The sequence below is a fragment of the Citrus sinensis genome, chromosome 3, assembly GCF_022201045.2.
Source record: "Citrus sinensis cultivar Valencia sweet orange chromosome 3, DVS_A1.0, whole genome shotgun sequence".
NCBI lineage: Eukaryota > Viridiplantae > Streptophyta > Magnoliopsida > Sapindales > Rutaceae > Citrus > Citrus sinensis.
Window position 1 is genome coordinate 45,338,554 of NC_068558.1, and position 21,492 is coordinate 45,360,045.

The 21,492-nt window shown below is 33.7% G+C and overlaps 4 protein-coding genes across 11 annotated transcripts; 2 read left to right on the forward strand and 2 right to left on the reverse strand.

Moving 5' to 3' along the window:
- Positions 1-1,875: 1,875 nt before the first annotated feature.
- LOC102630765 (outer envelope pore protein 16-4, chloroplastic) lies at positions 1,876-4,572 on the reverse strand. 2 transcript variants are annotated; one of them, XM_015530695.3, is made up of 6 exons: positions 4,408-4,572; positions 4,260-4,311; positions 4,066-4,097; positions 3,969-3,981; positions 3,221-3,288; positions 1,876-2,327 (listed from the first exon to the last, which is right to left on the reverse strand). In XM_015530695.3, the coding sequence occupies exons 1-6, from the start codon at positions 4,477-4,479 to the stop codon at positions 2,193-2,195; spliced, it is 372 nt and encodes a 123-aa protein (XP_015386181.1). In that variant the 5' UTR covers positions 4,480-4,572; the 3' UTR covers positions 1,876-2,192. The 2 variants fall into 2 exon arrangements, with proteins under 2 accessions (XP_015386181.1, XP_006479968.1); XM_006479905.4 differs by having other exon boundaries at positions 3,948-3,981; positions 4,408-4,570.
- Positions 4,573-5,651: 1,079 nt separating this feature from the next.
- Positions 5,652-7,158, forward strand: LOC102631252 (60S ribosomal protein L22-2). Its single transcript, XM_006479907.4, has 2 exons — positions 5,652-5,993; positions 6,794-7,158. Exons 1-2 carry the CDS (start codon positions 5,761-5,763, stop codon positions 6,936-6,938), a joined length of 378 nt encoding a protein of 125 aa, XP_006479970.1. The 5' UTR covers positions 5,652-5,760; the 3' UTR covers positions 6,939-7,158.
- Positions 7,159-10,787: 3,629 nt separating this feature from the next.
- LOC102606652 (magnesium/proton exchanger) lies at positions 10,788-15,699 on the forward strand. 6 transcript variants are annotated; one of them, XM_006479910.4, is made up of 11 exons: positions 10,788-10,868; positions 11,023-11,087; positions 11,314-11,433; positions 11,769-12,231; positions 12,463-12,638; positions 12,817-12,935; positions 13,064-13,230; positions 13,833-13,966; positions 14,571-14,787; positions 14,907-15,036; positions 15,181-15,699. In XM_006479910.4, the coding sequence occupies exons 4-11, from the start codon at positions 11,838-11,840 to the stop codon at positions 15,476-15,478; spliced, it is 1,635 nt and encodes a 544-aa protein (XP_006479973.1). In that variant the 5' UTR covers positions 10,788-10,868; positions 11,023-11,087; positions 11,314-11,433; positions 11,769-11,837; the 3' UTR covers positions 15,479-15,699. The 6 variants fall into 6 exon arrangements, with proteins under 6 accessions (XP_006479973.1, XP_006479972.1, XP_006479975.1 ...); XM_006479909.4 differs by adding an exon at positions 11,174-11,215 and having other exon boundaries at positions 10,804-11,087; XM_006479912.4 differs by adding an exon at positions 11,174-11,215 and having other exon boundaries at positions 10,804-11,056.
- Positions 15,700-18,701: 3,002 nt separating this feature from the next.
- Positions 18,702-21,364, reverse strand: LOC102607951 (blue-light photoreceptor PHR2). Of its 2 annotated transcripts, none has more exons than XM_015530852.3 (4): positions 20,268-21,364; positions 19,347-19,573; positions 19,142-19,240; positions 18,702-18,949 (listed from the first exon to the last, which is right to left on the reverse strand). In XM_015530852.3, exons 1-4 carry the CDS (start codon positions 21,255-21,257, stop codon positions 18,868-18,870), a joined length of 1,398 nt encoding a protein of 465 aa, XP_015386338.1. In that variant the 5' UTR covers positions 21,258-21,364; the 3' UTR covers positions 18,702-18,867. The 2 variants fall into 2 exon arrangements, with proteins under 2 accessions (XP_015386338.1, XP_006479977.1); XM_006479914.4 differs by having other exon boundaries at positions 20,277-21,360.
- Between the last annotated feature and the right edge of the window lie 128 nt (positions 21,365-21,492).

The following is a 21,492-nucleotide window of genomic DNA, read 5'->3' on the forward strand; positions in this document are numbered from 1 at the left end:
TGAGACGGTCATAAATTTGGGATATTGGTTGCATAGCTTCCAATTCTTGGGATTTGTTACTTAGCATGGGCTTAGTGGAACTGAAAAATAACTTTATCATCCAATATATAACATTTGTATATTAATTGTGCAGGACAGACTTTTTACACTAATTTTTCATATTTTATTTGAAAACTCCAAAAAATTTTAAAATTCTACAGGTGCCATGGTATCCTTACCTAACCTTATATACCCTTCGTCCTTGGTGATGTGATGCTTGAGAGAGAATAAAGAATTTTAAAAAAATATTTTTACTTCTTATTGAGGATAATTTTGGCTAATCCATGTGTGGCTGTAATTTTTGGACGCATTGCATTGTATTAAACATATAGCTAATACAATAAAAAAGTGTATAAAATATACTCCTGAAAGTAAGGTTTAGATTGTATTATATTAAAATAAAGTTCATATTTAAAATATAATCATTTAATTTTTATTATTTAGTAAATTATAATAAATTTAAATTTATTAAATATTAATGTATATTTATATTTTAAATGAATAATTTAATAATTCAATTTCAATAATAATAATAATATAAGATAGTAATAAATCTAAATATTTAATAAATAAGCGATAATACCTTATTTTACTTTCATTATTTAAAATCATTTTAATTATTTTACTTTAAATATGTAAAAAGTATTTTATATTTAATGATTTATTATTTGTTAAACAATTATATTTGACATTAATAAATAAAAATAAAATTACAATTTTATATTATATTTTTACAATATAATATTAAATTATACTATATTATATTATAATAAATAATATATAGAAATAAATTAGACTATAATATAATATTATTAATAATATAACATAATATTGTAATATTTTGTTATCTACTAATTATAAATTATTAAATTTTTGCATTGAAAGTTTAATATATAAAAATAATTGTTTAATAATTAACTCAAAAATAATAATAAAACCCTAGAATATTAATAAATTTAAATGATATTAATTTGATTTCAACATTAATATAAAATAATATTATTTTACATAATAATAATAATAAAACCATAGATGTTTATAAGTATAATTCAATCGATATAAGATATTTTCTCTTGTGACCGATTCTTGTCATGTGATAAGATAACGTGTCTCTTACAACTGGTCATTGTCATATGATAAGATAGTGTGTCCCTCACGATTGATCTTTATCACATGCTAAGATAGTGTGACCCATGTATGAGTTTAGGTCAGATACCATATAGAAGTTTATAAATTTAACTCAACCCAAATGTTAACAGAAGAGTTGAGAGTTGTCAAAGTCTTACATGTTCAACCTAATTCACTCGGTTGATGTGGGACATTTTTCCTAACAAAAACAAACTAGAGTACCTAAAATGTCTAAAATACTCTAAAATGCCTAAAAGCGGATTGGAACAAGAAATTTTAATCTCTGGCGCAGAAAACAATATTATGGTTAGGAATCAATTTAAGGCTACTTGTCCGCGAGGCTTTATGGCGAATCCAGTTTTAAGGCTAGAATGGAGAAATATTTCTACAGAAAGTAATGGCAAACAAGCTGAATGGAAAATATAGCATAATCAATCAATCACAAAATGACATGCAAATGTTGCATTAAATAGTCAAATTGAGGGCAAAAGTGAGAAACACAAAATATAATGCAATGCTAGGTTGTAAAATGTAGAAATAGCAGTAGTTGATAATGTGTATATCTTGCTTTGCTTTGTCCCCAGGGATCTAACAGCGTTGTGATAAGAAGAATGACATAAGCTGAAGGAATTAAGAGAAGGAACTAAGAAGGGCAGAGAAAGCAAAATTATTCTATATGGAGATGATTGAACAACAATTGCATCAAAATTTCGGCTTACAAATCATGAGCAGTCTATAACTCTCATCCATCATGTGCTTTAAATTATTACGTTAAATGTTTCATTTCTAATTGTTCGTAAGAAAGAATACATGTTTTTAACTGTTGCAACTTCTCAAAGGCCAAAAAAACTATTTTCCCAGTCTCAAATGTGACGGCAACATTGCATATTTCAGATGACAATTTCCATATAGCCATCTGAGGGAAAAAAATAAAATAGGTGGCATGAAAATTAATGGTTGATCAAACAAAAGAACATGAGTGAGAATCATCTTGATCTACCCATCAGAATTTCATTAGGAAATACTCAGTTTGTTCTGGAGTAGTCAGCAGCAGCACTGAAGGCAGAGACTATGCCCGCCACACCAATGACCTGCGTCCATCTCCGTGTCCCAGCAGCAATAGCAGCGCCTGTCACAGCACCAGCAATGAGAGCATTTACCTGTAAGAAGGGAACAATGACAACTTCCATGAGTATATCATATGCAATGTCCACATCTCATGATTCTAATAAAGCATCAGAAAGATCATGTTGATCGAATCTTTCGCATTTCTGATTATATGATACATGAACTCCTGTTACGAACAAACACTCCTGTCCTACGCAATAAGTCAGGGACCAATGGTAATTGACTACTTTGTACATGTAGATTGTATGGACTTCAAATACAATCTTATTAAATTGCAAGCATTTAGCTGGCGGCAGAAAACAAATAATTCAACTGGAAAAATGAAAGAACCACAAATAAAAGGAGTCTTTCATCATCCCAGGGTGTACCATATTTTCTGCCACATCATTGAGGTAAAAGGCTTTGAATCTACATCACGGAATCCTCTCACAGAGAATTGACATGTATTATCCTTATGAACCACCTACAATTTGTTAGCAGACAATGTCCAAATTTCCACGTGCATCATAGTGCGTATAACCTAAAATTTATCATCTAAACAGCAACAAAGAATCAGTAACAAACACCTTGAGGACATCAAAACATTAGCTAGCACAGTTGAGAGAGAGAGAGAGAGGTTATAATAGTAACTGCCTTAGCTTCTAAAGGAATTGGAAATAGCAGGTTGAGGAGAATTGCTACAGGAATCAACTAAATAATCTCTAATGGGACTCCGTGCTTGATGCTTTAAAAAATTTGTGCTCCATAAAAATTCATGCCAAAGTCAACCCATCTGGCATTCAAGAAGATTTAGGTATCAGACAAACAGATTTGAGGCACTTAAATGTCGATACTGATTGTACAATTTGACAAGCTAATATTTGTGTCTACACAAATACCCAAACATCAAAAGAAATCAAATTGAAAATAATGATGGTTGACTAACCCAATCATTCTGCTTCCTGTATCTCTGAATCCCACAGCGGGTACTAGAAAAAACACCAGCAACAAGTCCTGTGCAATAATAGAAAATGCAAATATGAAAAAATTGCTTAACAAGAAAGATATGGAATAAATTGCAAACAAGAAGCAATGAAAAAGGTGTTGACAAGTCCATTAAGACAAGAAAAATGCTCTATGAATGTGATGAAAGAGAGAGAGAGAGAGTAACCACAGAGACACTGGTGGCGGTGAAACATTAAGATGTGGGCAGAAAGAAAATGAGGTTAGGTTGCCTCCTGGTTACAACACGTGTTAATTCTGCGACATTGCTCAAATTATATAAATAGCTACCAAGTCAAAAAGCTCAGAAACTAATCTCTGACTGAAAATTGTGGCATGACATAGACTAGAATTACTGATTTCAGAGGATTTTTAAGATCCTGAGATATTGATACAGTCACAATGCTGAGAAAATCTCTAAAATACATAAGGAACGGACACTGATGTATTTTAGAAGGTGCTTACAATAAAATTTTGTAATGAACTTCATGACATGGCCTTAAAGCTAATTGAAAGTCATCCTGAAAGCTCGTTACCTTCCATTAAAAAATCAGTAACTACTACAAGTGAGCCTTAAACTCCAAGTTTAGATCGCAATAACACTAGGTGTATTCATGCAATAAACAATTAAACACAGTAACCACCATATGATTAAAAACACATTCACTTACCACACTGAAAGCCGTACTTACCAATTGATTTTGCCTGCACAGCAGATAATATATAAGGAATAAGCAGAGTAGCAATGGCGCATCATATAATTTTGAAACTAACTAAAATATATAGTACCACGAATGAAGCTCGAGTGATGCCGCTTAGACCTGTATTAGGAAGCAAACAAAGCACACAGCTAAAATCAACACACAGAATTGAATTCCTGAATCAACTGGAGAAAATAGCAAGGCGAGAACTTAGCTTAAAAAATTAAAGCGAGTGAAAAAGAGATTTAATTGATTTAATTTGGATTTTGTAAGCATTATTACCTCTTTTACGAGCTAGCTGTGGACCTGCACACAGTCCCCAAATTGCACCTGCCTAAAAATAGAATGCGATATTATATTCGAGTAAGCAAGCGTTTGGTGAAACTTTTATTGAATTTATATTACGAAATCGTAAATAGATTTTCGTTACCGTTCCGATACGGAGGATGGCATCAACAGCAAGTGACGAACACGGAACGGCGTCGATGAGCTCTTCTTCCATCTCTCATTTCCGATTTTATCTCTAATTTCCCAATTTCAGACGAAAGCCGGGCGGTTATTTTGGTGATGTGTCAGTAATTCTGTGTAAACGACGCCATTTTGACTGGGGTTGGTAAAATTCCGATCCGGGCCCGGATATTGCAATGCCCGGACCCGACCGGGATGTAATTTTCAAACACCCAGACCGAGTTTAAAAATTCCTGCATCCGGTCGGGTTTTTGTGCCCGAATTTTGTATTTTTTTTAAACTTTAATTTTGTAATTTTATGTGTGTGTATATATATACTTTTTTTATTTTTTTATAATTTTTAAATTTATTTCAATAAAATTAGACGTGAAAATATAAACTTTAAATATTTAAAAATTTACATATATGTAATACATGAATCAAATAAATATTAGTATTTTAAATAATATATATTTTATAATTTTTTTCATAAAATTTGGGTTTCAGACTTATAAATTGATGTTAAGGACCAACTCGGCTTCATACTCAAGTTAAAAATTATCCGACCCACATCACTTGGGTCCAATTTGGGTCTGGACTAGGCAAGTATTTTTGCCACTCCTAATTTTAACTGTTACAATCATAACAAAACGTCAATTTGCCGAAACGTCACCTTAAAAATGGATTTACTATATAATACAAGCTAACATAATATAATTTGCCAAATTGGCATGCTATATGTCAATAATTAATTGATAAATAAAGGCCAAACATGGCTCATATAATTGTTTCTGCTTTCGTTTTTTTTTTTTCCAAATGATTGAAGAGTTGAAGCCTATAAAAGGCAGACAAAACTATACACAAAATAATGAGGTTTTGAGTTTATTTAAAATACACATACGTATATATATATACATACATACATAAGTAGGTGCATTTTTAATTATAAAGTTTAATAATAAAACTGTGATGGATTATATGCTCAAAACATATTACTATTACATATTTGGGAATGATATATTTATTTTTTTTCGAGTAAATTTTTTTAATTTTGCTAAAACTATTGTTTTATTGAATAAATTATTTTGTACTATAATTCACTTTTAAATATTGCAATTTTAGACATTTAAAAGAATATGTGGTGGAGAGTTAAAAAGAAAAATAAAGAAAGAAAGAAAATAAAGAAGCGACATCGTTTGGTCCAATGCTGAAACCCTAGTTAGCCCACATAGCTAACCCTCCTTTTTATACGTTCGTTCTTGAGACAGCTCCAAGCTGCAGTGCTCTTCTCCTGTAAATTGTACAATTCGTAGTGCGGCGGAGCAGAGACGGGAAAATGAGTCGCGGAGCAGCAGCAGCAGGGGTGAAGGGGAAGAAAAAGGGAGCGACCTTCGTGATAGACTGCGGGAAGCCTGTGGAGGACAAAATCATGGACATTGCGTCCTTGGAAAAGTTCCTCCAGGAGCGGATCAAGGTCGGCGGCAAGGCTGGTGCCCTTGGGGATTCAGTTACCGTCACCCGTGAGAAGACCAAGATCACCGTCACTTCTGACAGCAACTTCTCTAAGAGGTACTTTATTTGTTTTTTTTTATGTGCTCTTTTTAATCTATTATCGTGTTGACGTTTAAATATTAGGATTTTATTTAGGGTTTAGGAAACTAGATCGCTTAAATGGTGATGGTGATGGTGATATGAACTCAGATGAATCCATGTATGTAGATAAACCCTGCTTTGTAAATCTTGCTGTTGTAAGAAGTTTTTATTTGATGCTAGTGGAACCGCTGGTGATTGGAAACTTGTGTACTGAAGTTAAAGTCAACCATATGCTTCAGTGATGGCAACTATGTAGTTAGGTGACGATTGATGTTATTTTGGAATTCAACATTTCTGATAAGCATCTTGGTTTTGTTGGCTTTCACATTGACACTCCTCGTACTCAAGTGGTTTTGTCTGGACATCTGTGTTGCAAATGACAGTTTTATTTGAGGATAGTTCTTTTCTAGCCATTTCAAGGAGACCTTCCATTAGCATTACAATGATGTTGTCATTTCATTAAGGGTTCCTTTTCTCGCTGGTCCATCCAATCTGGATAGATGTGTGATTGACTGATTGCATTGTGATGGGCCAGCTGCTTTATATTGTAGTTAGGGCATCATAACGTTATTTTGAATTTTCAATGATAGTTACAGTAATGGTATAGTTTCTCATAATTTTATTTCAATGGAGATTTTGAATTGTATTCCTTGAGAAGTTGCATTTCTTTTTCATCTTCACGGTGCCACTCCATTGTCATGTTCACCATTCCTATATTCTAATTTCAGGTATCCTATGCCCGGTAAATTTTCATTTTTGTCATTAATTGTTTTCAGGTATCTTAAATATTTGACCAAGAAGTACTTGAAGAAACACAATGTAAGAGATTGGCTCCGAGTAATTGCTTCAAACAAGGACCGAAGTGTCTATGAGCTGCGATACTTCAACATTGCTGAGAATGAGGGAGAGGAGGAAGACTGAAGATCCATTTCAGTATTTCCTCATATTATATCTATTCTGATTACTTGTTCTAGCTCTTTTTTCTTTTTTTCTCCTGCGATCAAATCTGTGGACTTGTTTGAATTGTTTATGAGATCATTCTTAGTTTATGTTCTGTTGAAATTTTGTTTACTTTTTAGATATATGTTTTTTTTTTTTGGGTTGTATAAGATGCTTTAATACTATGCCAGTTTTTTCTCAAGTGGTTGGTTATTTAGTGGTGGATATTGTTATTCACTCGTAACTTTGTATGATCAAGCCCACCTGTGGTTGGGACTCTCAGTCATTTTGAGCTAGTAAGGCATTGTTTGTGCTGCTTTTCCCACAAATTTAGTTAATAGCTTGTTGCTCAGCTGCAAGAACAGCACTTGTGGTGATTGGTGATTGTTAAACTCATTTCCGTTTCTCAGTGAAATGGGAGAATTAATGTCAGAAGTACCATGCTGTAATGTATTATATAGTTGTTAGCTGGACATTGGCGTTGTCTTCAGAGTCAAATCTTGTGGGGGATTTGAATTGGATTGATGAATTAGGTAACCTTTGAATGGCTGATGTTTGGTTCTAGTTAATTACTATTTAGGATTTGCTGGGGCTAAAAGGTCAGTCTAACAACTCTTGAGGGTAGAGCTGATACTTACTGGCTAAATTTATGGATGCTGAATATCAAAGTCAAAGAAAAGTTTAACAGCACATAGTGCTGAAAACAGTCACAGTAAAGCGACGCTTGGTCACAAGTATGAGGAAGTGGCGCTACTTATGGCAACCCAGACTGGCAGTGGCAGTGATGATAAATAACTATGGCTGGAATGTTCGCTCTGGCCTCTTGGGGTGGAGGTGATACTTACTGGCTAAATTTCATTAAATAAAATTATTCAAATAATAAACTAATTAATATTTTTTAAGTAAATCATGAATAACAAAAAAATAAATTACTTGATTAAAAACAATGAATAAATCATTTTAAAGTTATAAATAAAAGTGGTGTAATAAATTATGGAAGGTATAACAAATGGAAAAATGTTTTTCTTCACATTATCTAATCTTTGCTAAACCCATATGAAAATTGGGATTAATAATTCCATGGATTTAGGATTAAAATTTAAATTTAGTCCATCAACCCAATTCATGTAGATTAATGTTTTATCTTAAAAATTAGTCCAACCTATACTTAATTTAAGCCCCCAAACATAATAAGATGGATAAGTGAAATTTCATCCGAAGAATTTCAATTGCTGTGTTGACGTGGCTTGTATTTAAGTAGCCGAATAATAAATATCGAGTTGGGTATGCTTTTGTTAATACTTAATAGCGTCACTCGGTATCTTTTTAATTTTTTCAATTTCCAGAACGTTGTCCATTCATATACAGGCTGCTTCATTTTTCTTTTTGGGCTTTTTCATTTCGGCCCAACAGTTGTTGAATGCTATATTTGTACGTAAGAGTGCGCTGTTAAGACCCATCGTTCATGGGCTTCGCTTTTTTTTTTTTTTGTTACCCCCTCTAAATCATCAATTTAAAATTTTAAATGTGCTCCATAAGTCGTAAAAATTTAAAATGTTCGATTGTTCCGTACAAACTCAGATAGATTTGTGTTCATGCATACGGCAACAGCTGTAAGAGTTTCCACGTGAGACTCAATATATTTTCTTTTCTAAATAGTGATAGGTAAAGATAGAATTTTTTTTTTAATTCGTGTGGATGGAATATGTATTTTTCATTCCCCAGTAAATATTTAATTATAATATACATATTTTAAAATAAATATAAATAAAATTTGGCACAATATATCAGTTTCTTAGTTGTCGGTTTGTGAAAATTACTTTTTGAGTACGAATTTTTGTATTTGTTATTCTGTCTGTTGCTTTGTTTCCTCATATCTCTTTCAAAAGTGGCTGAGTCTGTCAATGTCGTTTCCTTTCCTATTTCCTAGATAATTTACAAGTTTGTTCGCATTGGTGTGGAACATTATTGATTATTGATGAATGAAATTGGGATAAAATATAATAAATTCTTGATCCATTACTGAATGAAAAAAAGTACATAGAAAGAGTTGGCGTTACGACTTTCTAAGAACTTTCCATGTAATTTAATTTAATTTTATAATAAATTTAAAAATTAAAATAAAACTAACATCAGGGTGTTAAAAGATAAAAAGTGGGGACCGAATCTTCGATCCCTCTTATGGAAACAAGTTAATTTAACAACTTTGCTGACAATTATATATTTTGATTTGGTCAGAAGAGACCTCCGAATATTCTGTTCTTAGATTAGAAGGAAGGCGAGAATGCCAACAGTTGTCTATTATTGAATTCACGATCTTTTTATTTTGTTCTGACAATGTTAAGATAGTGGGTGCTACTTCATCAATCTTACTGATTAGTATATCCGTTGTATTTGCTTCTCTGGATGGTTGGTCCCTGCCATAATGTGATGTGTTTCTAATGCCAATAAAAAATGCATGCGCGGCTTGGGGAAGGATTTTGTTTACCTATTTAACAAAAAAGTTTTCTACCCAATAAATAAAATACATTATATAGTCCATTTTAAGAATTGGCGACTTACCCGTCCAGTGACCTTGGCACTGGGCGTTCCCTAGCTCCTTGAGAACTGAGAAGCAAAAGGCATGAAGATATCTCTTCTATGACTATGGATCATTTTACCAGACTAGTAATACCGTAATGTGATTCAATAACGTGAAACATGCGTGAACGTGGGCCCATCTCTGTGGGGAAGTCGCCAATGTGATATTTTGAAAGTATCCTTTCCCAATTTTGTTTTTGTTAGAACGAAAATATTAATAAAATATAAAAAAATATAAATTTTAATATATTAATAAATAAAAACTTTTATAAAAAAATTATATATATATATTTTTTTATCTTTTACTACATCCTCACTTTAACGTATTATTATTATTATTATTAATCAAATGATGCTCACTGTGCTGAAATATGAAGTAGAGATATTTACATTATTTAATTGTTTATCAGCAAAATATCTTCACAGTGTATAAGCTTCCGAAAAGTGGGATTACAAACTCGGAATACTTTGTGATTATTCATTCTCATGGAAAATTTAAGACTTATTTAGTATTGAAGTTAGATAATTATAGTTTTAAAAATTATAATATTAAAACATTAACTATTGTGACTTAAAAGTTAGGTTGATTTGATTTACTATTTTTATAATGAAAAAATTATAATTTTTTAATTATTTTTTAAAATTATTATTTAAAAATTATATTTATTACATATAATTAACTTTTATTTTATAAATATAGTTTTTTTTTAATAAAAACTTTAACTTTTAAATTTAACAACGTCTTAAAATTGTTAGATATTTATATTGCTATCTTTATTAACCGAGTGTGAGGAGAGGGCTTCATTTTCATACATCGCTATGCAATCACAATACTTGCATTCTAGAATTGGTTGGATTCATTCAGCAAACGGATAATCTAATCTGATCACACATGAAATGAAATGAAATTAAAAGGTTAGATAGCTCGCGATGGGTAGCTTGTTTTGTATACTGATTGGGGAAAAACTGTGGTGCAATTCTGATATCGTATCATAGTTACATTCAGCCGTTGTATCTTAATAGACCCCACTCATCTAAGTAGATTCAACGTCTAAATGCAACTATAGTACGGTATCACAATTGCACCGTAACCGAACTCGACTGATTGATACCTGTAATTTATTAATCACAATTTGTATTATTAAATAATTTATTAATCACAAAAAAATGTAAAACGACAACCACTAGAATTTAAATAGTGGAATTAGAATTGGTTACGAGTCCAATTGTCATGGACCCACAGCAGCAAGAGCTTTACAGCTGAATTGTGGTTATAAAATGAACCCCCATAGTTTAGGCAGCGGTGATTATATATGCATCTCCAATCGATTGGTTTGTTTCTTGAAAGATCAAACAGCATTTGATTATTTTTGTTATTATTATTTTTACATGCAGAATTTGTTGTAGTAACTCCATTACCATATCTATCCTTAAACCCGAGTCACCTGCTGTTTCTTTTACTTGCTGTTTTGTGTATTTGAACTAGATAAATCATTATTCGCCGTCGCCGGCGTTCAAGGGTGAGTCTCCGACGACCTTCTCCGTTTACTGGTAAATTTTTTCTGAATTGATTCTATCTTACAACTTCAATTTGATAAATTTTGTTATATCTCATTTCTTTCCTATGTTTTTGGCAGCTTGAAGCTTCTGAGCTCCATGTTTGCATGTTTTCAATTTTTGTAACGATTTACTCTGTTTTTTGGCTTTAAATTATTCTTACTTTTATTATTTTTATCCTGTGCTGTTTCATTGATATTAATTTGTTTCACTCGTGTAGGACATGTATGGTAAGCTTTGTAGCGACAGATTGTCGAGGAACCAAAATTTCTTGAATTATTTTGTTCCTCTTATTCAGCTAATTGTGGGATTCTTGATCGGGACAACATCTGTATGAATTGTGAGTCCAATTCCTTAACGCTTAATGACTGAGTGGGTTTTGTTGGAGTGAAATGAATAATGAATGTGTGAAAACGGAAATTCAGATGCTAATTTTTAGTTGACCGAAGAAACTTTATCCCCCACTCTGGAAATGATACTGAACTAAGATGGAGAAACTCTCACTGAACTAACACTACTTATTGTGGGAATAAGATTATTAAGCTTAAATGTTTCAGTGCTTGGCATGTTCAACATAAGCATCAAATTTAATGCTTATTATGTAGCTATTTGATTTATACTCATATTTATTATTGAAATATCATCCGATTGCATTTAACTTTTCCATCATCTCAGGCTCCTTTATGCTGATGGAAGAATTTTTTATGTGATAAACGTGAACTGCAACTTGGGGTTGATATAAAGATGGCCTCTATACATACTCAAGCCATTGAGAGCATATCTAGAGCTTTCAATATTTTGCATTATGAAAAATGTGAAAGCTACTTGCTTTTCCGCGGGGAAACATCTCTTGGGGATGGGTTCCGGGCCTTTTTATACTTTCTTGGCCTTGCTTACTGTTTTATTGGATTGTCAGCAATAACTGCTCGGTTTTTTCGTTCTATGGAGAATGTTGTGAAACACTCGCGTAAGGTGGTAGAAATAGATCCAGTCACTAAAGCTGAAGTTGTTAGATATGAAAAGGTGTGGAATTACGCCATCACAGATATTGCCCTGCTGGCCTTTGGGACTAGCTTCCCCCAGATATCATTGGCTACAATTGATGCCATCCGAAGCATTGGAAACCTGTATGCAGGAGGTTTGTTTCTTATGTAATGTTTTACATCCTATCTTTAACTATTTAAATTGGACTTGCATATTCCATCTCAATCTCTTTCTGAAGCATATCTAATGTCAGCTGGATTTGAAATTCAAGCTTACTATGTGCATGATCTTATCCATTTTGACTTTTCCCGCCTACCAATAAGGTGCAAAATATCTTCTCTGCTACACATATTATTGTACACTATAAATTCTACTTCATAATTAGGTTTGGGTCCTGGAACGCTCGTTGGTTCTGCTGCATTCGACCTGTTCCCCATCCATGCTGTTTGTGTTGTAGTTCCAAAAGCTGGAGAACTGAAAAAGATATCTGATATAGGAGTTTGGCTGGTAGAGCTTTTTTGGTCTTTCTGGGCTTATGTCTGGCTATACATAATTTTAGAGGTAACTTCAAGCAATGTCCTCTCACTTAAATGCTTCATAATTTGTGTAGTTTAAAATATTGAAACAAAAAGTACTAACTCTTATTTCTCTGTTGTGTCCATTACTTAATATTTAAATCAAAACCCCTTAGAGGATGAAATTAATCATGTTAACAAGAAGTTCTGACTTAATGCTTCAGGTATGGACCCCGAATGTGATTACATTTTGGGAGGCCTTACTGACGGTATTGCAATATGGATTGCTTCTGATACATGCTTATGCTCAAGACAAACGTTGGCCTTATTTATCACTTCCTATGTATGTTTTCAGTTTATCACTTCCTTTGTATGTTTTCAGTTTTTTTGTCTTTCTGGTCCGTTTATTTGTTTAGCAATTTAGTTTTTCTGTGCTTGCTGTTTTGCTCATCTCTTTTGCAATGTTTGCAGAGCAAGAACTGAAAGGCCAGAGGATTGGGTTCCACAAGAGACCACTTCATGTAAAGATGAGAACTGTGATTATGATGAGTGCTCTGAAATACTTCAACTTGGTGAAGATGAAAATAGGGGCGTTGTTGATATATTTTCCATTCATTCACCGAATGGGGCAGTTACCAGTATGATAAATCACATGTTTTTATGCCGTAGACTGAATATGGTTTTAGTGGTAACTATGCATTTCAGCATTCCAGCAGTCTATTTATATTTCTGTTAGTTGTCTTGAAGGAGCAATGACTCATGGCAATAAACACTGAAGCTCAGGTTATAGTTTTCTTTTAATCCATCTTATTTTATTATTTCTTTGATTCTTCGTATAAAGGTCCACTTGTTAGAAAGCCATCAAATATATATATTTTTTTTTCAAAAAACCCAGACTCCTGCTCTGACCCAGAACATGGGTCTGCACCGGCCAGGATCTAGACTGTGGGGTCAGTTGGGCCCCCCAACTCCATGACCCATGAGACAACAAAGGATGGAAATTTTAAGCTCACAGAAGTTATATCAGTGTCCTTAGTAGTGGCTATAGAAGATCAATAAGTCCTAGCAGAAAAGTGTATGTGGTGAGTTAAGTGGGTCTCAAGGTAGGGAGGATGAAGAATGATATATTACAATAGCTGTTATCATGTTGTGTCTAATTTGCATCATATTGGTATCCAATGTTTCTAGCCTCTTTCACCAAAGATCTTGATTAACCAATCTGGAAAATGCATCCTTGTAGGTCCACTGTATCAAAAAGTGCCTGGAAGTGAAGATGTTGCGGAAATTTCCAAGGAATCTTTCCGTGAGGAAATAAATTCAGAACTTCCTCATGTGCATGCACTGTGGAAACAGCAATTTGTGGATTCAATTGCGGTACCATAATTTTAGCTGTATTTTAGATTTCTTCAAAATCATATTTTGAGTTCAAGAGTCACTCCTCAATTCTCAAGAGTCACTCCTCAATTCTCAAGAATCACTCCTCAATTCTCATTCTTTCTCTCAACGCAATACCATTAAGAATGGATCAAATATTTTTCCTTCAAAACAAAAAAATGAAATCTTCTCAATTGACTCCGTACTGGAAGCATCCTAAAATTGTAGTTTGTTCAAAACTATTTCCAGTTGTATTTCAGAAAACATCAACCATTGCAGTCCCTGGAATGCAACTTTGACTGTTTAAAATGCAAGAGAAATATATTCTGGTTGGGGATTTTCGAAAGTTTAGACTCACGAGGCGGACATTTGAGTTCACCTCTTCATGCTTGTTCATATTGTTAAATTGAATTTATTGTTGATATGAAAATTTTATTAGAATAGGATTGTTGGGACTCCTTTGGTATGATTTATTAATGTCTACATTCTGTAGTTGCACACTAGTAAGTTTTAGTGGTTTTTCAGTATTAAATGGTTCCTCTTTTTCATTTTTTTCCAAGCATAGTAATAGATCCTCACAAATTATTTCTAATTTCTTAAACAGTTGGAAAGCCCAGAATCTAGGAAAATGAACAATATTTATCTACGGCTAGCCAGGATATTTTGGCAATCTCTCCTTGTGCCATGGAGAGTTCTATTTGCATTTGTGCCTCCTTATCATATTGCTCATGGCTGGATAGCCTTCATTTGCTCTCTAATTTTCATCAGTGGGATAGCTTACATTGTTACGAAGCTCACAGATATTATAAGCTGTGTCACAGGTATCTCTCCTCACCAGGAATGTCATTATCTACTTTCTTTAGTTGATGGCGAATATGGTTTTTCTTATAGTCTAGCTGCTGAAGATCCTCCCTTTATTATTTACCCTACTTTCTTGCAGGTATAAATGCTTATGTCATAGCATTTACAGCATTAGCAAGTGGAACTTCATGGCCAGATTTAGTGGCAAGTAAGATTGCTGCTGAACGGCAGATAACAGCAGACTCTGCTATTGCGAATATCACTTGCAGGTTTTGCTCTTAGAACCTTATGTCAGATCCTTGTTGCATATTAATTTCAAATAATGGTCAACAGACCTTACAGAATAACATAACCTGGCTGATGTTAGTATTTCCATGGCGTATTGTATTGATTTTTCCTCATTTTCTTTGCAGCAATTCTGTGAATATTTATGTTGGCATTGGCGTTCCGTGGTTGATTGACACTGCATACAATTTCATAGTCTACAAGGAACCCTTGCGGGTCCAGAATGCCGAGGGACTCAGCTTTTCATTGCTTGTATTCTTCTGTACTTCTGTGGGTTGCATTGCTGTTCTGGTGTTAAGGCGTCTAACGCTGGGTGCAGAGCTTGGTGGTCCAAAACTCTGGGCCTGGGTTACCTCTGTATATTTCATGCTGCTTTGGATTATTTTCGTTGTGCTCTCTTCCCTCAAAGTGTCTGGAATCATATGAAAAATGGAAAATATTCTCATTAAAATTTCCCCCATTTTTTATCCTTATTCCTTCCCGTATGTTTTGATTCCATACTATAGATTACAGATTCGTCATAGTTTTGCCTCAATCAGCGAGAGTTTTGATTTGGCTATTGCAAGATTGGGCCGAATAATGATGTTTATACAAAAAGTACTACCACAATATTAAATACAAAAGTACTTTTCTATTCTTCAGTGAAATATTTTTTATTTTGTAGTGTTTTTTTGTCTTTTACTATTTTTATATATATATATATATATATATATTTTGGGTACATATATCACTGCTTATTGAGACGGCTGTGGGAAAGAGTACAAGACACTTGCAATTGCTGTGGGGGTAGAAGGGTGGGGGTGGATTCCTCTTATTTCAACGTTAACTTACTCGTTTAAGAATTAAAACGTTCCACTCTGGAGTGAGAAATGAAATTCTCACTTCCATGGGGAAATGGGAGTGGGGTAATTTTTAAAAACCACCTTAAGGTTTACCTTTGCTACACCTAGAGAGAATATATGCATATATTGACAATATCTCCTCTGGCCATGTATAAGAGTTAGGCACCCGTTAGGTAGTTGAGGGAATGTTAAAAAATGCCCTTCACAACACATTTCAAGGAATGACAAGATTATTTAGTATTGTAGATGATCTTTACATTTGGCGCCAAATGGGTTAGCGTAGTGAAAAGACTATTATACTTTTATGAATTTTTTTTCGACATTACACAATCATATAATTAAACAAAACTGAATTCAGTGTTAAAAAGACCAAAATGAGGCAAACCAACCACAAACACTTCACCATCAATTACTGCCTCAATATCAAACTAAGCTGCATAAGCATTAATATAAATAATTAGCCCAACCTGGTCAATATATTGCATCTTTTATACCAACAATCTTAAATGTAGCAATGTAAAATTAGATAAGTAATGGTATGAACTCTGACATTGCAGATTATGCATGAAGAAAGATAACACTAAATTTGGAAATATATATTTTGGCTGTAATGTTAATGTATGCTAGGAATCAGGAGTGTTGTATGGATAGGGTAAGTTTTGATTTCCCTAAATTCTCAACTTAATAAAATTCATTGTTAATATTAATTGTTACTAACTCTCAACTCACTGCCTACAAGCTTTGTGTAACCAATTTTCTCTTATATCTTAATGACAACCTCAAAAACCAACGGCCAAGCATCTTAGTTTTACCATGAAGTACAAACATTTACACTTGTATAATCAAATAATGCATCAATTTACCAACAAAATTCAGTTGTTGGAATCAGTCTATATAAAACATTAAAAAAAAAAAACAACAACTAGCAAGCGGTTGAATTTTACATAGGCTACACATTTGTAAAATAATAAGTAAGAAAACCAAACATAAGCATTTTTCTCAACAAAAACTATGCATTCTCATAAAAAGCAATTGGAAAAATAGATCAAACAAATTTCAGTAAACATTCATATATCACGGTCCAAAATCATCAAGAATTAATCTGTTTTCATAGTTTACATAACATAACCAATGGTTATCAACGTAAAAATCAATTCATTTTCGGTCACTGCTTCAATTTGTGAAAACCCTAAAACAAAATCCAAGAAAATAATAAAACTCAACTTCAATTGTAAACTTCCATAAAAATACACATCTTTCACGTTTTCAATCAGTGACTGTTCAGATATCGGTCATCGTTAGAATTCAGTTCAAAACGTAGTTGATCTCATAGATTTGTTAGCTTAGTGTATCACAAAGTGCCTCAGCTATTGCTAAATTCAGCGGGTATTAAGTTATGTTCAGAAAAAACAAGAAGAAATGAAGCTAAGCATTGTCCGTGGGTTTGAAAATGGGTTACTACCCCCCTCGGGTTTCACTAGCTTCAAAGCATCATGTGCATTCTCTAGTTGCTCTTGTCTAATCATTTACCGTATATCAGCTTTTGTAAGATTTAAAAATTAAAAAATGGGGCATTTACATTGTTGCCCTCAACTATCTAATGGGTGCCTAACTCTTATACACAGCCAGGGGGGATATTGTCAATATATGCATACATTCTATCTAGGTGTAGCAAATGCAAACTTCAAGGGTGGTTTTTAAAAATTACCCAATGGGAGTGAGATCCACTTCCACCTCTATTTTTTAACCTTTTATTAAATATAATATAATTATATTTATTAAAATAAATAAGTTATATTATTTGAAAATAAAATTACATTTATTAAAAATAATAATATCAAACTTATTTATACACAATATTATCATATTTAGTTAAAAATAATATTATTATATTCATAGATAATTAATAATATTACTATATACTATAGTTATTTAAAAATATAATATTATTTTATTTATTTAATACTAATAATTAGCTTATTCTAAGAAACATTAATTTTGTACTATATTCTTAATAACAATGTTTTATTTGTATTGCTTTTTAATTTACATAATTAAGAATATTGATAGTTATTATTATTAATTTATATAATTAAAATTAATAATTTATTTTACAAAGATATTTTTAATTCAATATGTAATTAAAAATTACAATTCTTTAAATAAGGGTAAAATTATTGTTTGAAATAATTCACTCCAATCTAAAATAAAGTAATATTACAAATATATTTACTTTGTAATTAAAAACTACAGCTCTTTAAATTAACGTAAAATACACTCAATTCAAGGCAAGCACATAAAATTATTTAAAAAAATATACACAAAATAAAATACTAATTCTTATTTTACACTCTCATAGTCACTCCCATTCTTACTTCACACTCTTAATTTTAGAATTCATATTCTAATTCCATAAGTAAACGCTACCGGAAACTATTGCTGTAAGAGTTCGATGCTGGCTTTTCATTTCAGCTAATGAAAATATAATCATCCACAAGCTTAATCTATATATCTGCCGAGTGAAAATATAATCATCCAACTGTCTGCTTTACAAAATAGGTTGTGGGTACTCTCTTATACGTGAATTTTATCTTTCCTGATGTTAAACTGTTCAAGAATTCCAGTCATGTTCATCACCAAGTCAAAAGTATATTTTAAAATTACAAGCTAGATGTGCTCAATTTTTTACTGAAATAAATAAGATAGCGAAAATCCCAAATAATTGGAAAGTCTCAACTAAACAAAGGATAAAAACAGATACCAGGGTTTTGTTACAAAGGGCAAATGAATTAATTGGCCACCAGATGGAAGAGACAGAAAGTCCCATAAGTAATCATTTTATATGGCAATGAAATAGAAGTTTGACAAGGGGGCACAAGTAACAAGTAAATTTTGGATTCTCATTAAGATACATGCAAGCAAACAACCGCTCTGAAACAATATCTTTTTGCCTCACAGTAGAAATTTCTTGATCTAAGCAAGGGCACCGGTGCAAGCTGTGGCTGGAACAGCTTCAACCACTTTCTTTGCAGAGCTGTATTTCTTGGTAATGAATCTACAAATAACAAGTGACAAGAACAATAAAGATGACCGCTCAGGAGAATTTGAAACAACCATGATACATTTGAATAACATTCACTGAAGCACCAGGTAAGGAGTAGGAGGGTTATGGTTAATTTAATCAAAGATGAGAAAAAGGAAACACAAATTCCAGTGTGAATTCAGCAAGTATGCTCAGTCAAATTACCTGAAGAAATCCCTCCACAGCAATTCAAACATCAACCAGTTTGATCCAGCACCCGATGAGCCACTTTCACCATCATTCCGCTTTGAGGCAGCAGAAATACTGCACATAAAATTCCTTTCAGAATGAGCAATCATGAAAATTTTGGAAAATAGAATATCAGTTCAATCTAAATTTGTTAAAAGAAAGCTATTAGTCTGAGGAATACCTTGTAGCAGTTTTCTTTAGCTCATCAAACATGGAACGAGGGGACAGGCATCCCATGGCAAGCCAAGGAGAAATCTTGCAAGAGAAGTTTGCACCATAAATGCTATCATGGTTGCCATCCTTGTTTCCCTTGGGTGGTTGTGCTTGGTACTCAGCTGCAAATTTTTTTAGCCTCTGCAGTGCTTCAGTCTCCCCTCCCTTCATAGAATTGGCAGCTGGCTTTCCACCCTATATGATGAACAAAGATGACATAGTTACAGCACAGCTTGGAGTAAAAAATTCCATGGAGTCTATTTCAAATGAATGATTATTGGGTACCACTGAAACTGATAAAAACAGTCAAATGTTCTAACATCAAGACCAAGTATGTCTTGCATAATAATTGGTCAACTGCAACATAAAAAGCAAAGCAACTTTCAACAAAATCTGAACGTAGAACACAAAATAAATAACGGTGCAAAAGCATTAATAAATCACATTAACAATTACAATGGAAAATGGTCCTTTTTCTGGCTAGTTCACACTCTTAATGCAATAATCTGGCTCAACGATACCATTTTCACTTTTGCCCAAGTAGTATTGGGGCAAAGCATGCGTATTTACCCAAGAAGAGAAGAAAAAGAATCAAAAGATCCACAATACTACCAGGAATTACTTCTTCATTGTACAGGTGTTCTCCTATAGGTCTTGAGGGAAAAACACTCCTATTATGAACTGCCATGTTTTAATTCATACTAAACTAGCTGCATAAAATTTTCTGTTTTCTGTTTAAAATTGCCCATCCTCTCCTTTAATCCTTCATTTCTCTTGGTCTCGAGATGAGAAAAGCATTAATTCAACAAATCTCAAGACATGCTAATTATAAAGCATCGCTATAGCAGAATTTCTAGCACAGCCACAAACAACAAATTCAAAATCTCACATGCCAAACCTGAGACATTGCAGCACTCTGGCTGAGACCTAGATCCAACAAGGAAGGAATATCACCAGGCTCAACATCTCCTCGAGACGGCAATCCCTTCAACTGATCCAATGCCTCAATCGTCTTCCGAATCTCCACGCCCTTAACCTTCTCTCTAAACCCACCATAATTAGTCGGCATTTCCCCCAACTTAAACGGCAAATCATCAAGATGGTACAAAGTGCTTCCCCAAAAGTACTTCACTTCAATTCCCTCGTCTTTCATCGCTGCCTCAATCTTCTCCTCCGATTTAACCTCATCATGTGACACCTCTCTGTGCGCGTACACTGCATCAGCTCCAATGGCTTTAGCCAACTCGACCAGAACAGTCTCCGGCTTTCCCACTCTCACCACGAGATCAGACCCACGTGCCTGCAAGTTCTTGCGAAGGTCAGAAACTGACTCAATCAAAAACGATGCCCGATACGGCCCCGTTTTGTCAAAGCCAGAAGAGGATTTGCCGTAATCCCTCGGGTCGAAACAATAAACAGGCAAAACAGAGACGCTCTCGTTATTGGCGGTGTTGAGAGATTCGTTATCATGGACCCGCAAGTCGTTGCGGAACCAAACAATGGAAGCTCGACGAATTGCGGCCCCATTGTTCGGGTCCAAGGGGCGGTGGGGCCCTAAAGAGAGAGGGCTCTGAAGAGGGTTTGCGGAGAGTGTGGACTTGAATGAAATTTTGGAAGGAGAGAGAGTGGAGGAGGCGGAGAGAGAGATGTGGGTAAGCGTAGAGGCTTGTGTGGGGACTTTGACCTTGTTTGGTTGGTGGGAAAATAAGGTGGAAATTTTGGGTTGAATGAAGAAAGTGTTGGCTGGGAGGACTTGGGGGAGAGAAAATGAGAGGGAAAGAGTGGCAAATGGTGATTGAGAAGGGATAGTCGCAAGTGGGTTTTGTTCCTCATTGGAATGGTTTTCTGGGTTTTCAAGATTTTGCTTATTGGGATCCATTTCAACCCTAAAGATGGAAGATGAAAATTGTGTTGCAGCTGAACTGGATGGAGATAAGCTGCCGTTAGTGTTTGGTGTTGGGAATTTTTTTTTTTTTTTAAATTTATATATATATATATATATACATACACCTACCCTGTATGGCGTTTGGTTGGTGAGTGATTTTCGTGGCTCTTTGGAATTTCCGGGAATTCAAACAAAGCACGTGTAGTTTGTATTATTTGCATTTCTGCCC

Excerpts from the sequence above, each read along its gene's own strand:
- LOC102606652 (XM_006479910.4), top strand. The coding sequence starts at position 11,838 with ATGGCCTCTATACATACTCAAGCCATTGAGAGCATATCTAGAGCTTTC. Across the intron at positions 12,936-13,063 it reads CCTTATTTATCACTTCCTAT|AGCAAGAACTGAAAGGCCAG; the intron begins GTATGTTTTCAG and ends CAATGTTTGCAG. Across the intron at positions 15,037-15,180 it reads ATTGCGAATATCACTTGCAG|CAATTCTGTGAATATTTATG; the intron begins GTTTTGCTCTTA and ends TTTTCTTTGCAG.
- LOC102630765 (XM_006479905.4), bottom strand. The coding sequence starts at position 4,479 with ATGGAAGAAGAGCTCATCGACGCCGTTCCGTGTTCGTCACTTGCTGTT. Across the intron at positions 3,982-4,065 it reads TCACTCGAGCTTCATTCGTG|GCAAAATCAATTGGTAAGTA; the intron begins GTACTATATATT and ends TCTGCTGTGCAG. Across the intron at positions 2,328-3,220 it reads ACAGGAAGCAGAATGATTGG|GTAAATGCTCTCATTGCTGG; the intron begins GTTAGTCAACCA and ends CCCTTCTTACAG.
- LOC102631252 (XM_006479907.4), top strand. The coding sequence starts at position 5,761 with ATGAGTCGCGGAGCAGCAGCAGCAGGGGTGAAGGGGAAGAAAAAGGGA. Across the intron at positions 5,994-6,793 it reads GACAGCAACTTCTCTAAGAG|GTATCTTAAATATTTGACCA; the intron begins GTACTTTATTTG and ends AATTGTTTTCAG.
- LOC102607951 (XM_015530852.3), bottom strand. The coding sequence starts at position 21,257 with ATGGATCCCAATAAGCAAAATCTTGAAAACCCAGAAAACCATTCCAAT. Across the intron at positions 19,241-19,346 it reads CTAAAGAAAACTGCTACAAG|TATTTCTGCTGCCTCAAAGC; the intron begins GTATTCCTCAGA and ends TTTTATGTGCAG. Across the intron at positions 18,950-19,141 it reads CTGTGGAGGGATTTCTTCAG|ATTCATTACCAAGAAATACA; the intron begins GTAATTTGACTG and ends TGTTATTTGTAG.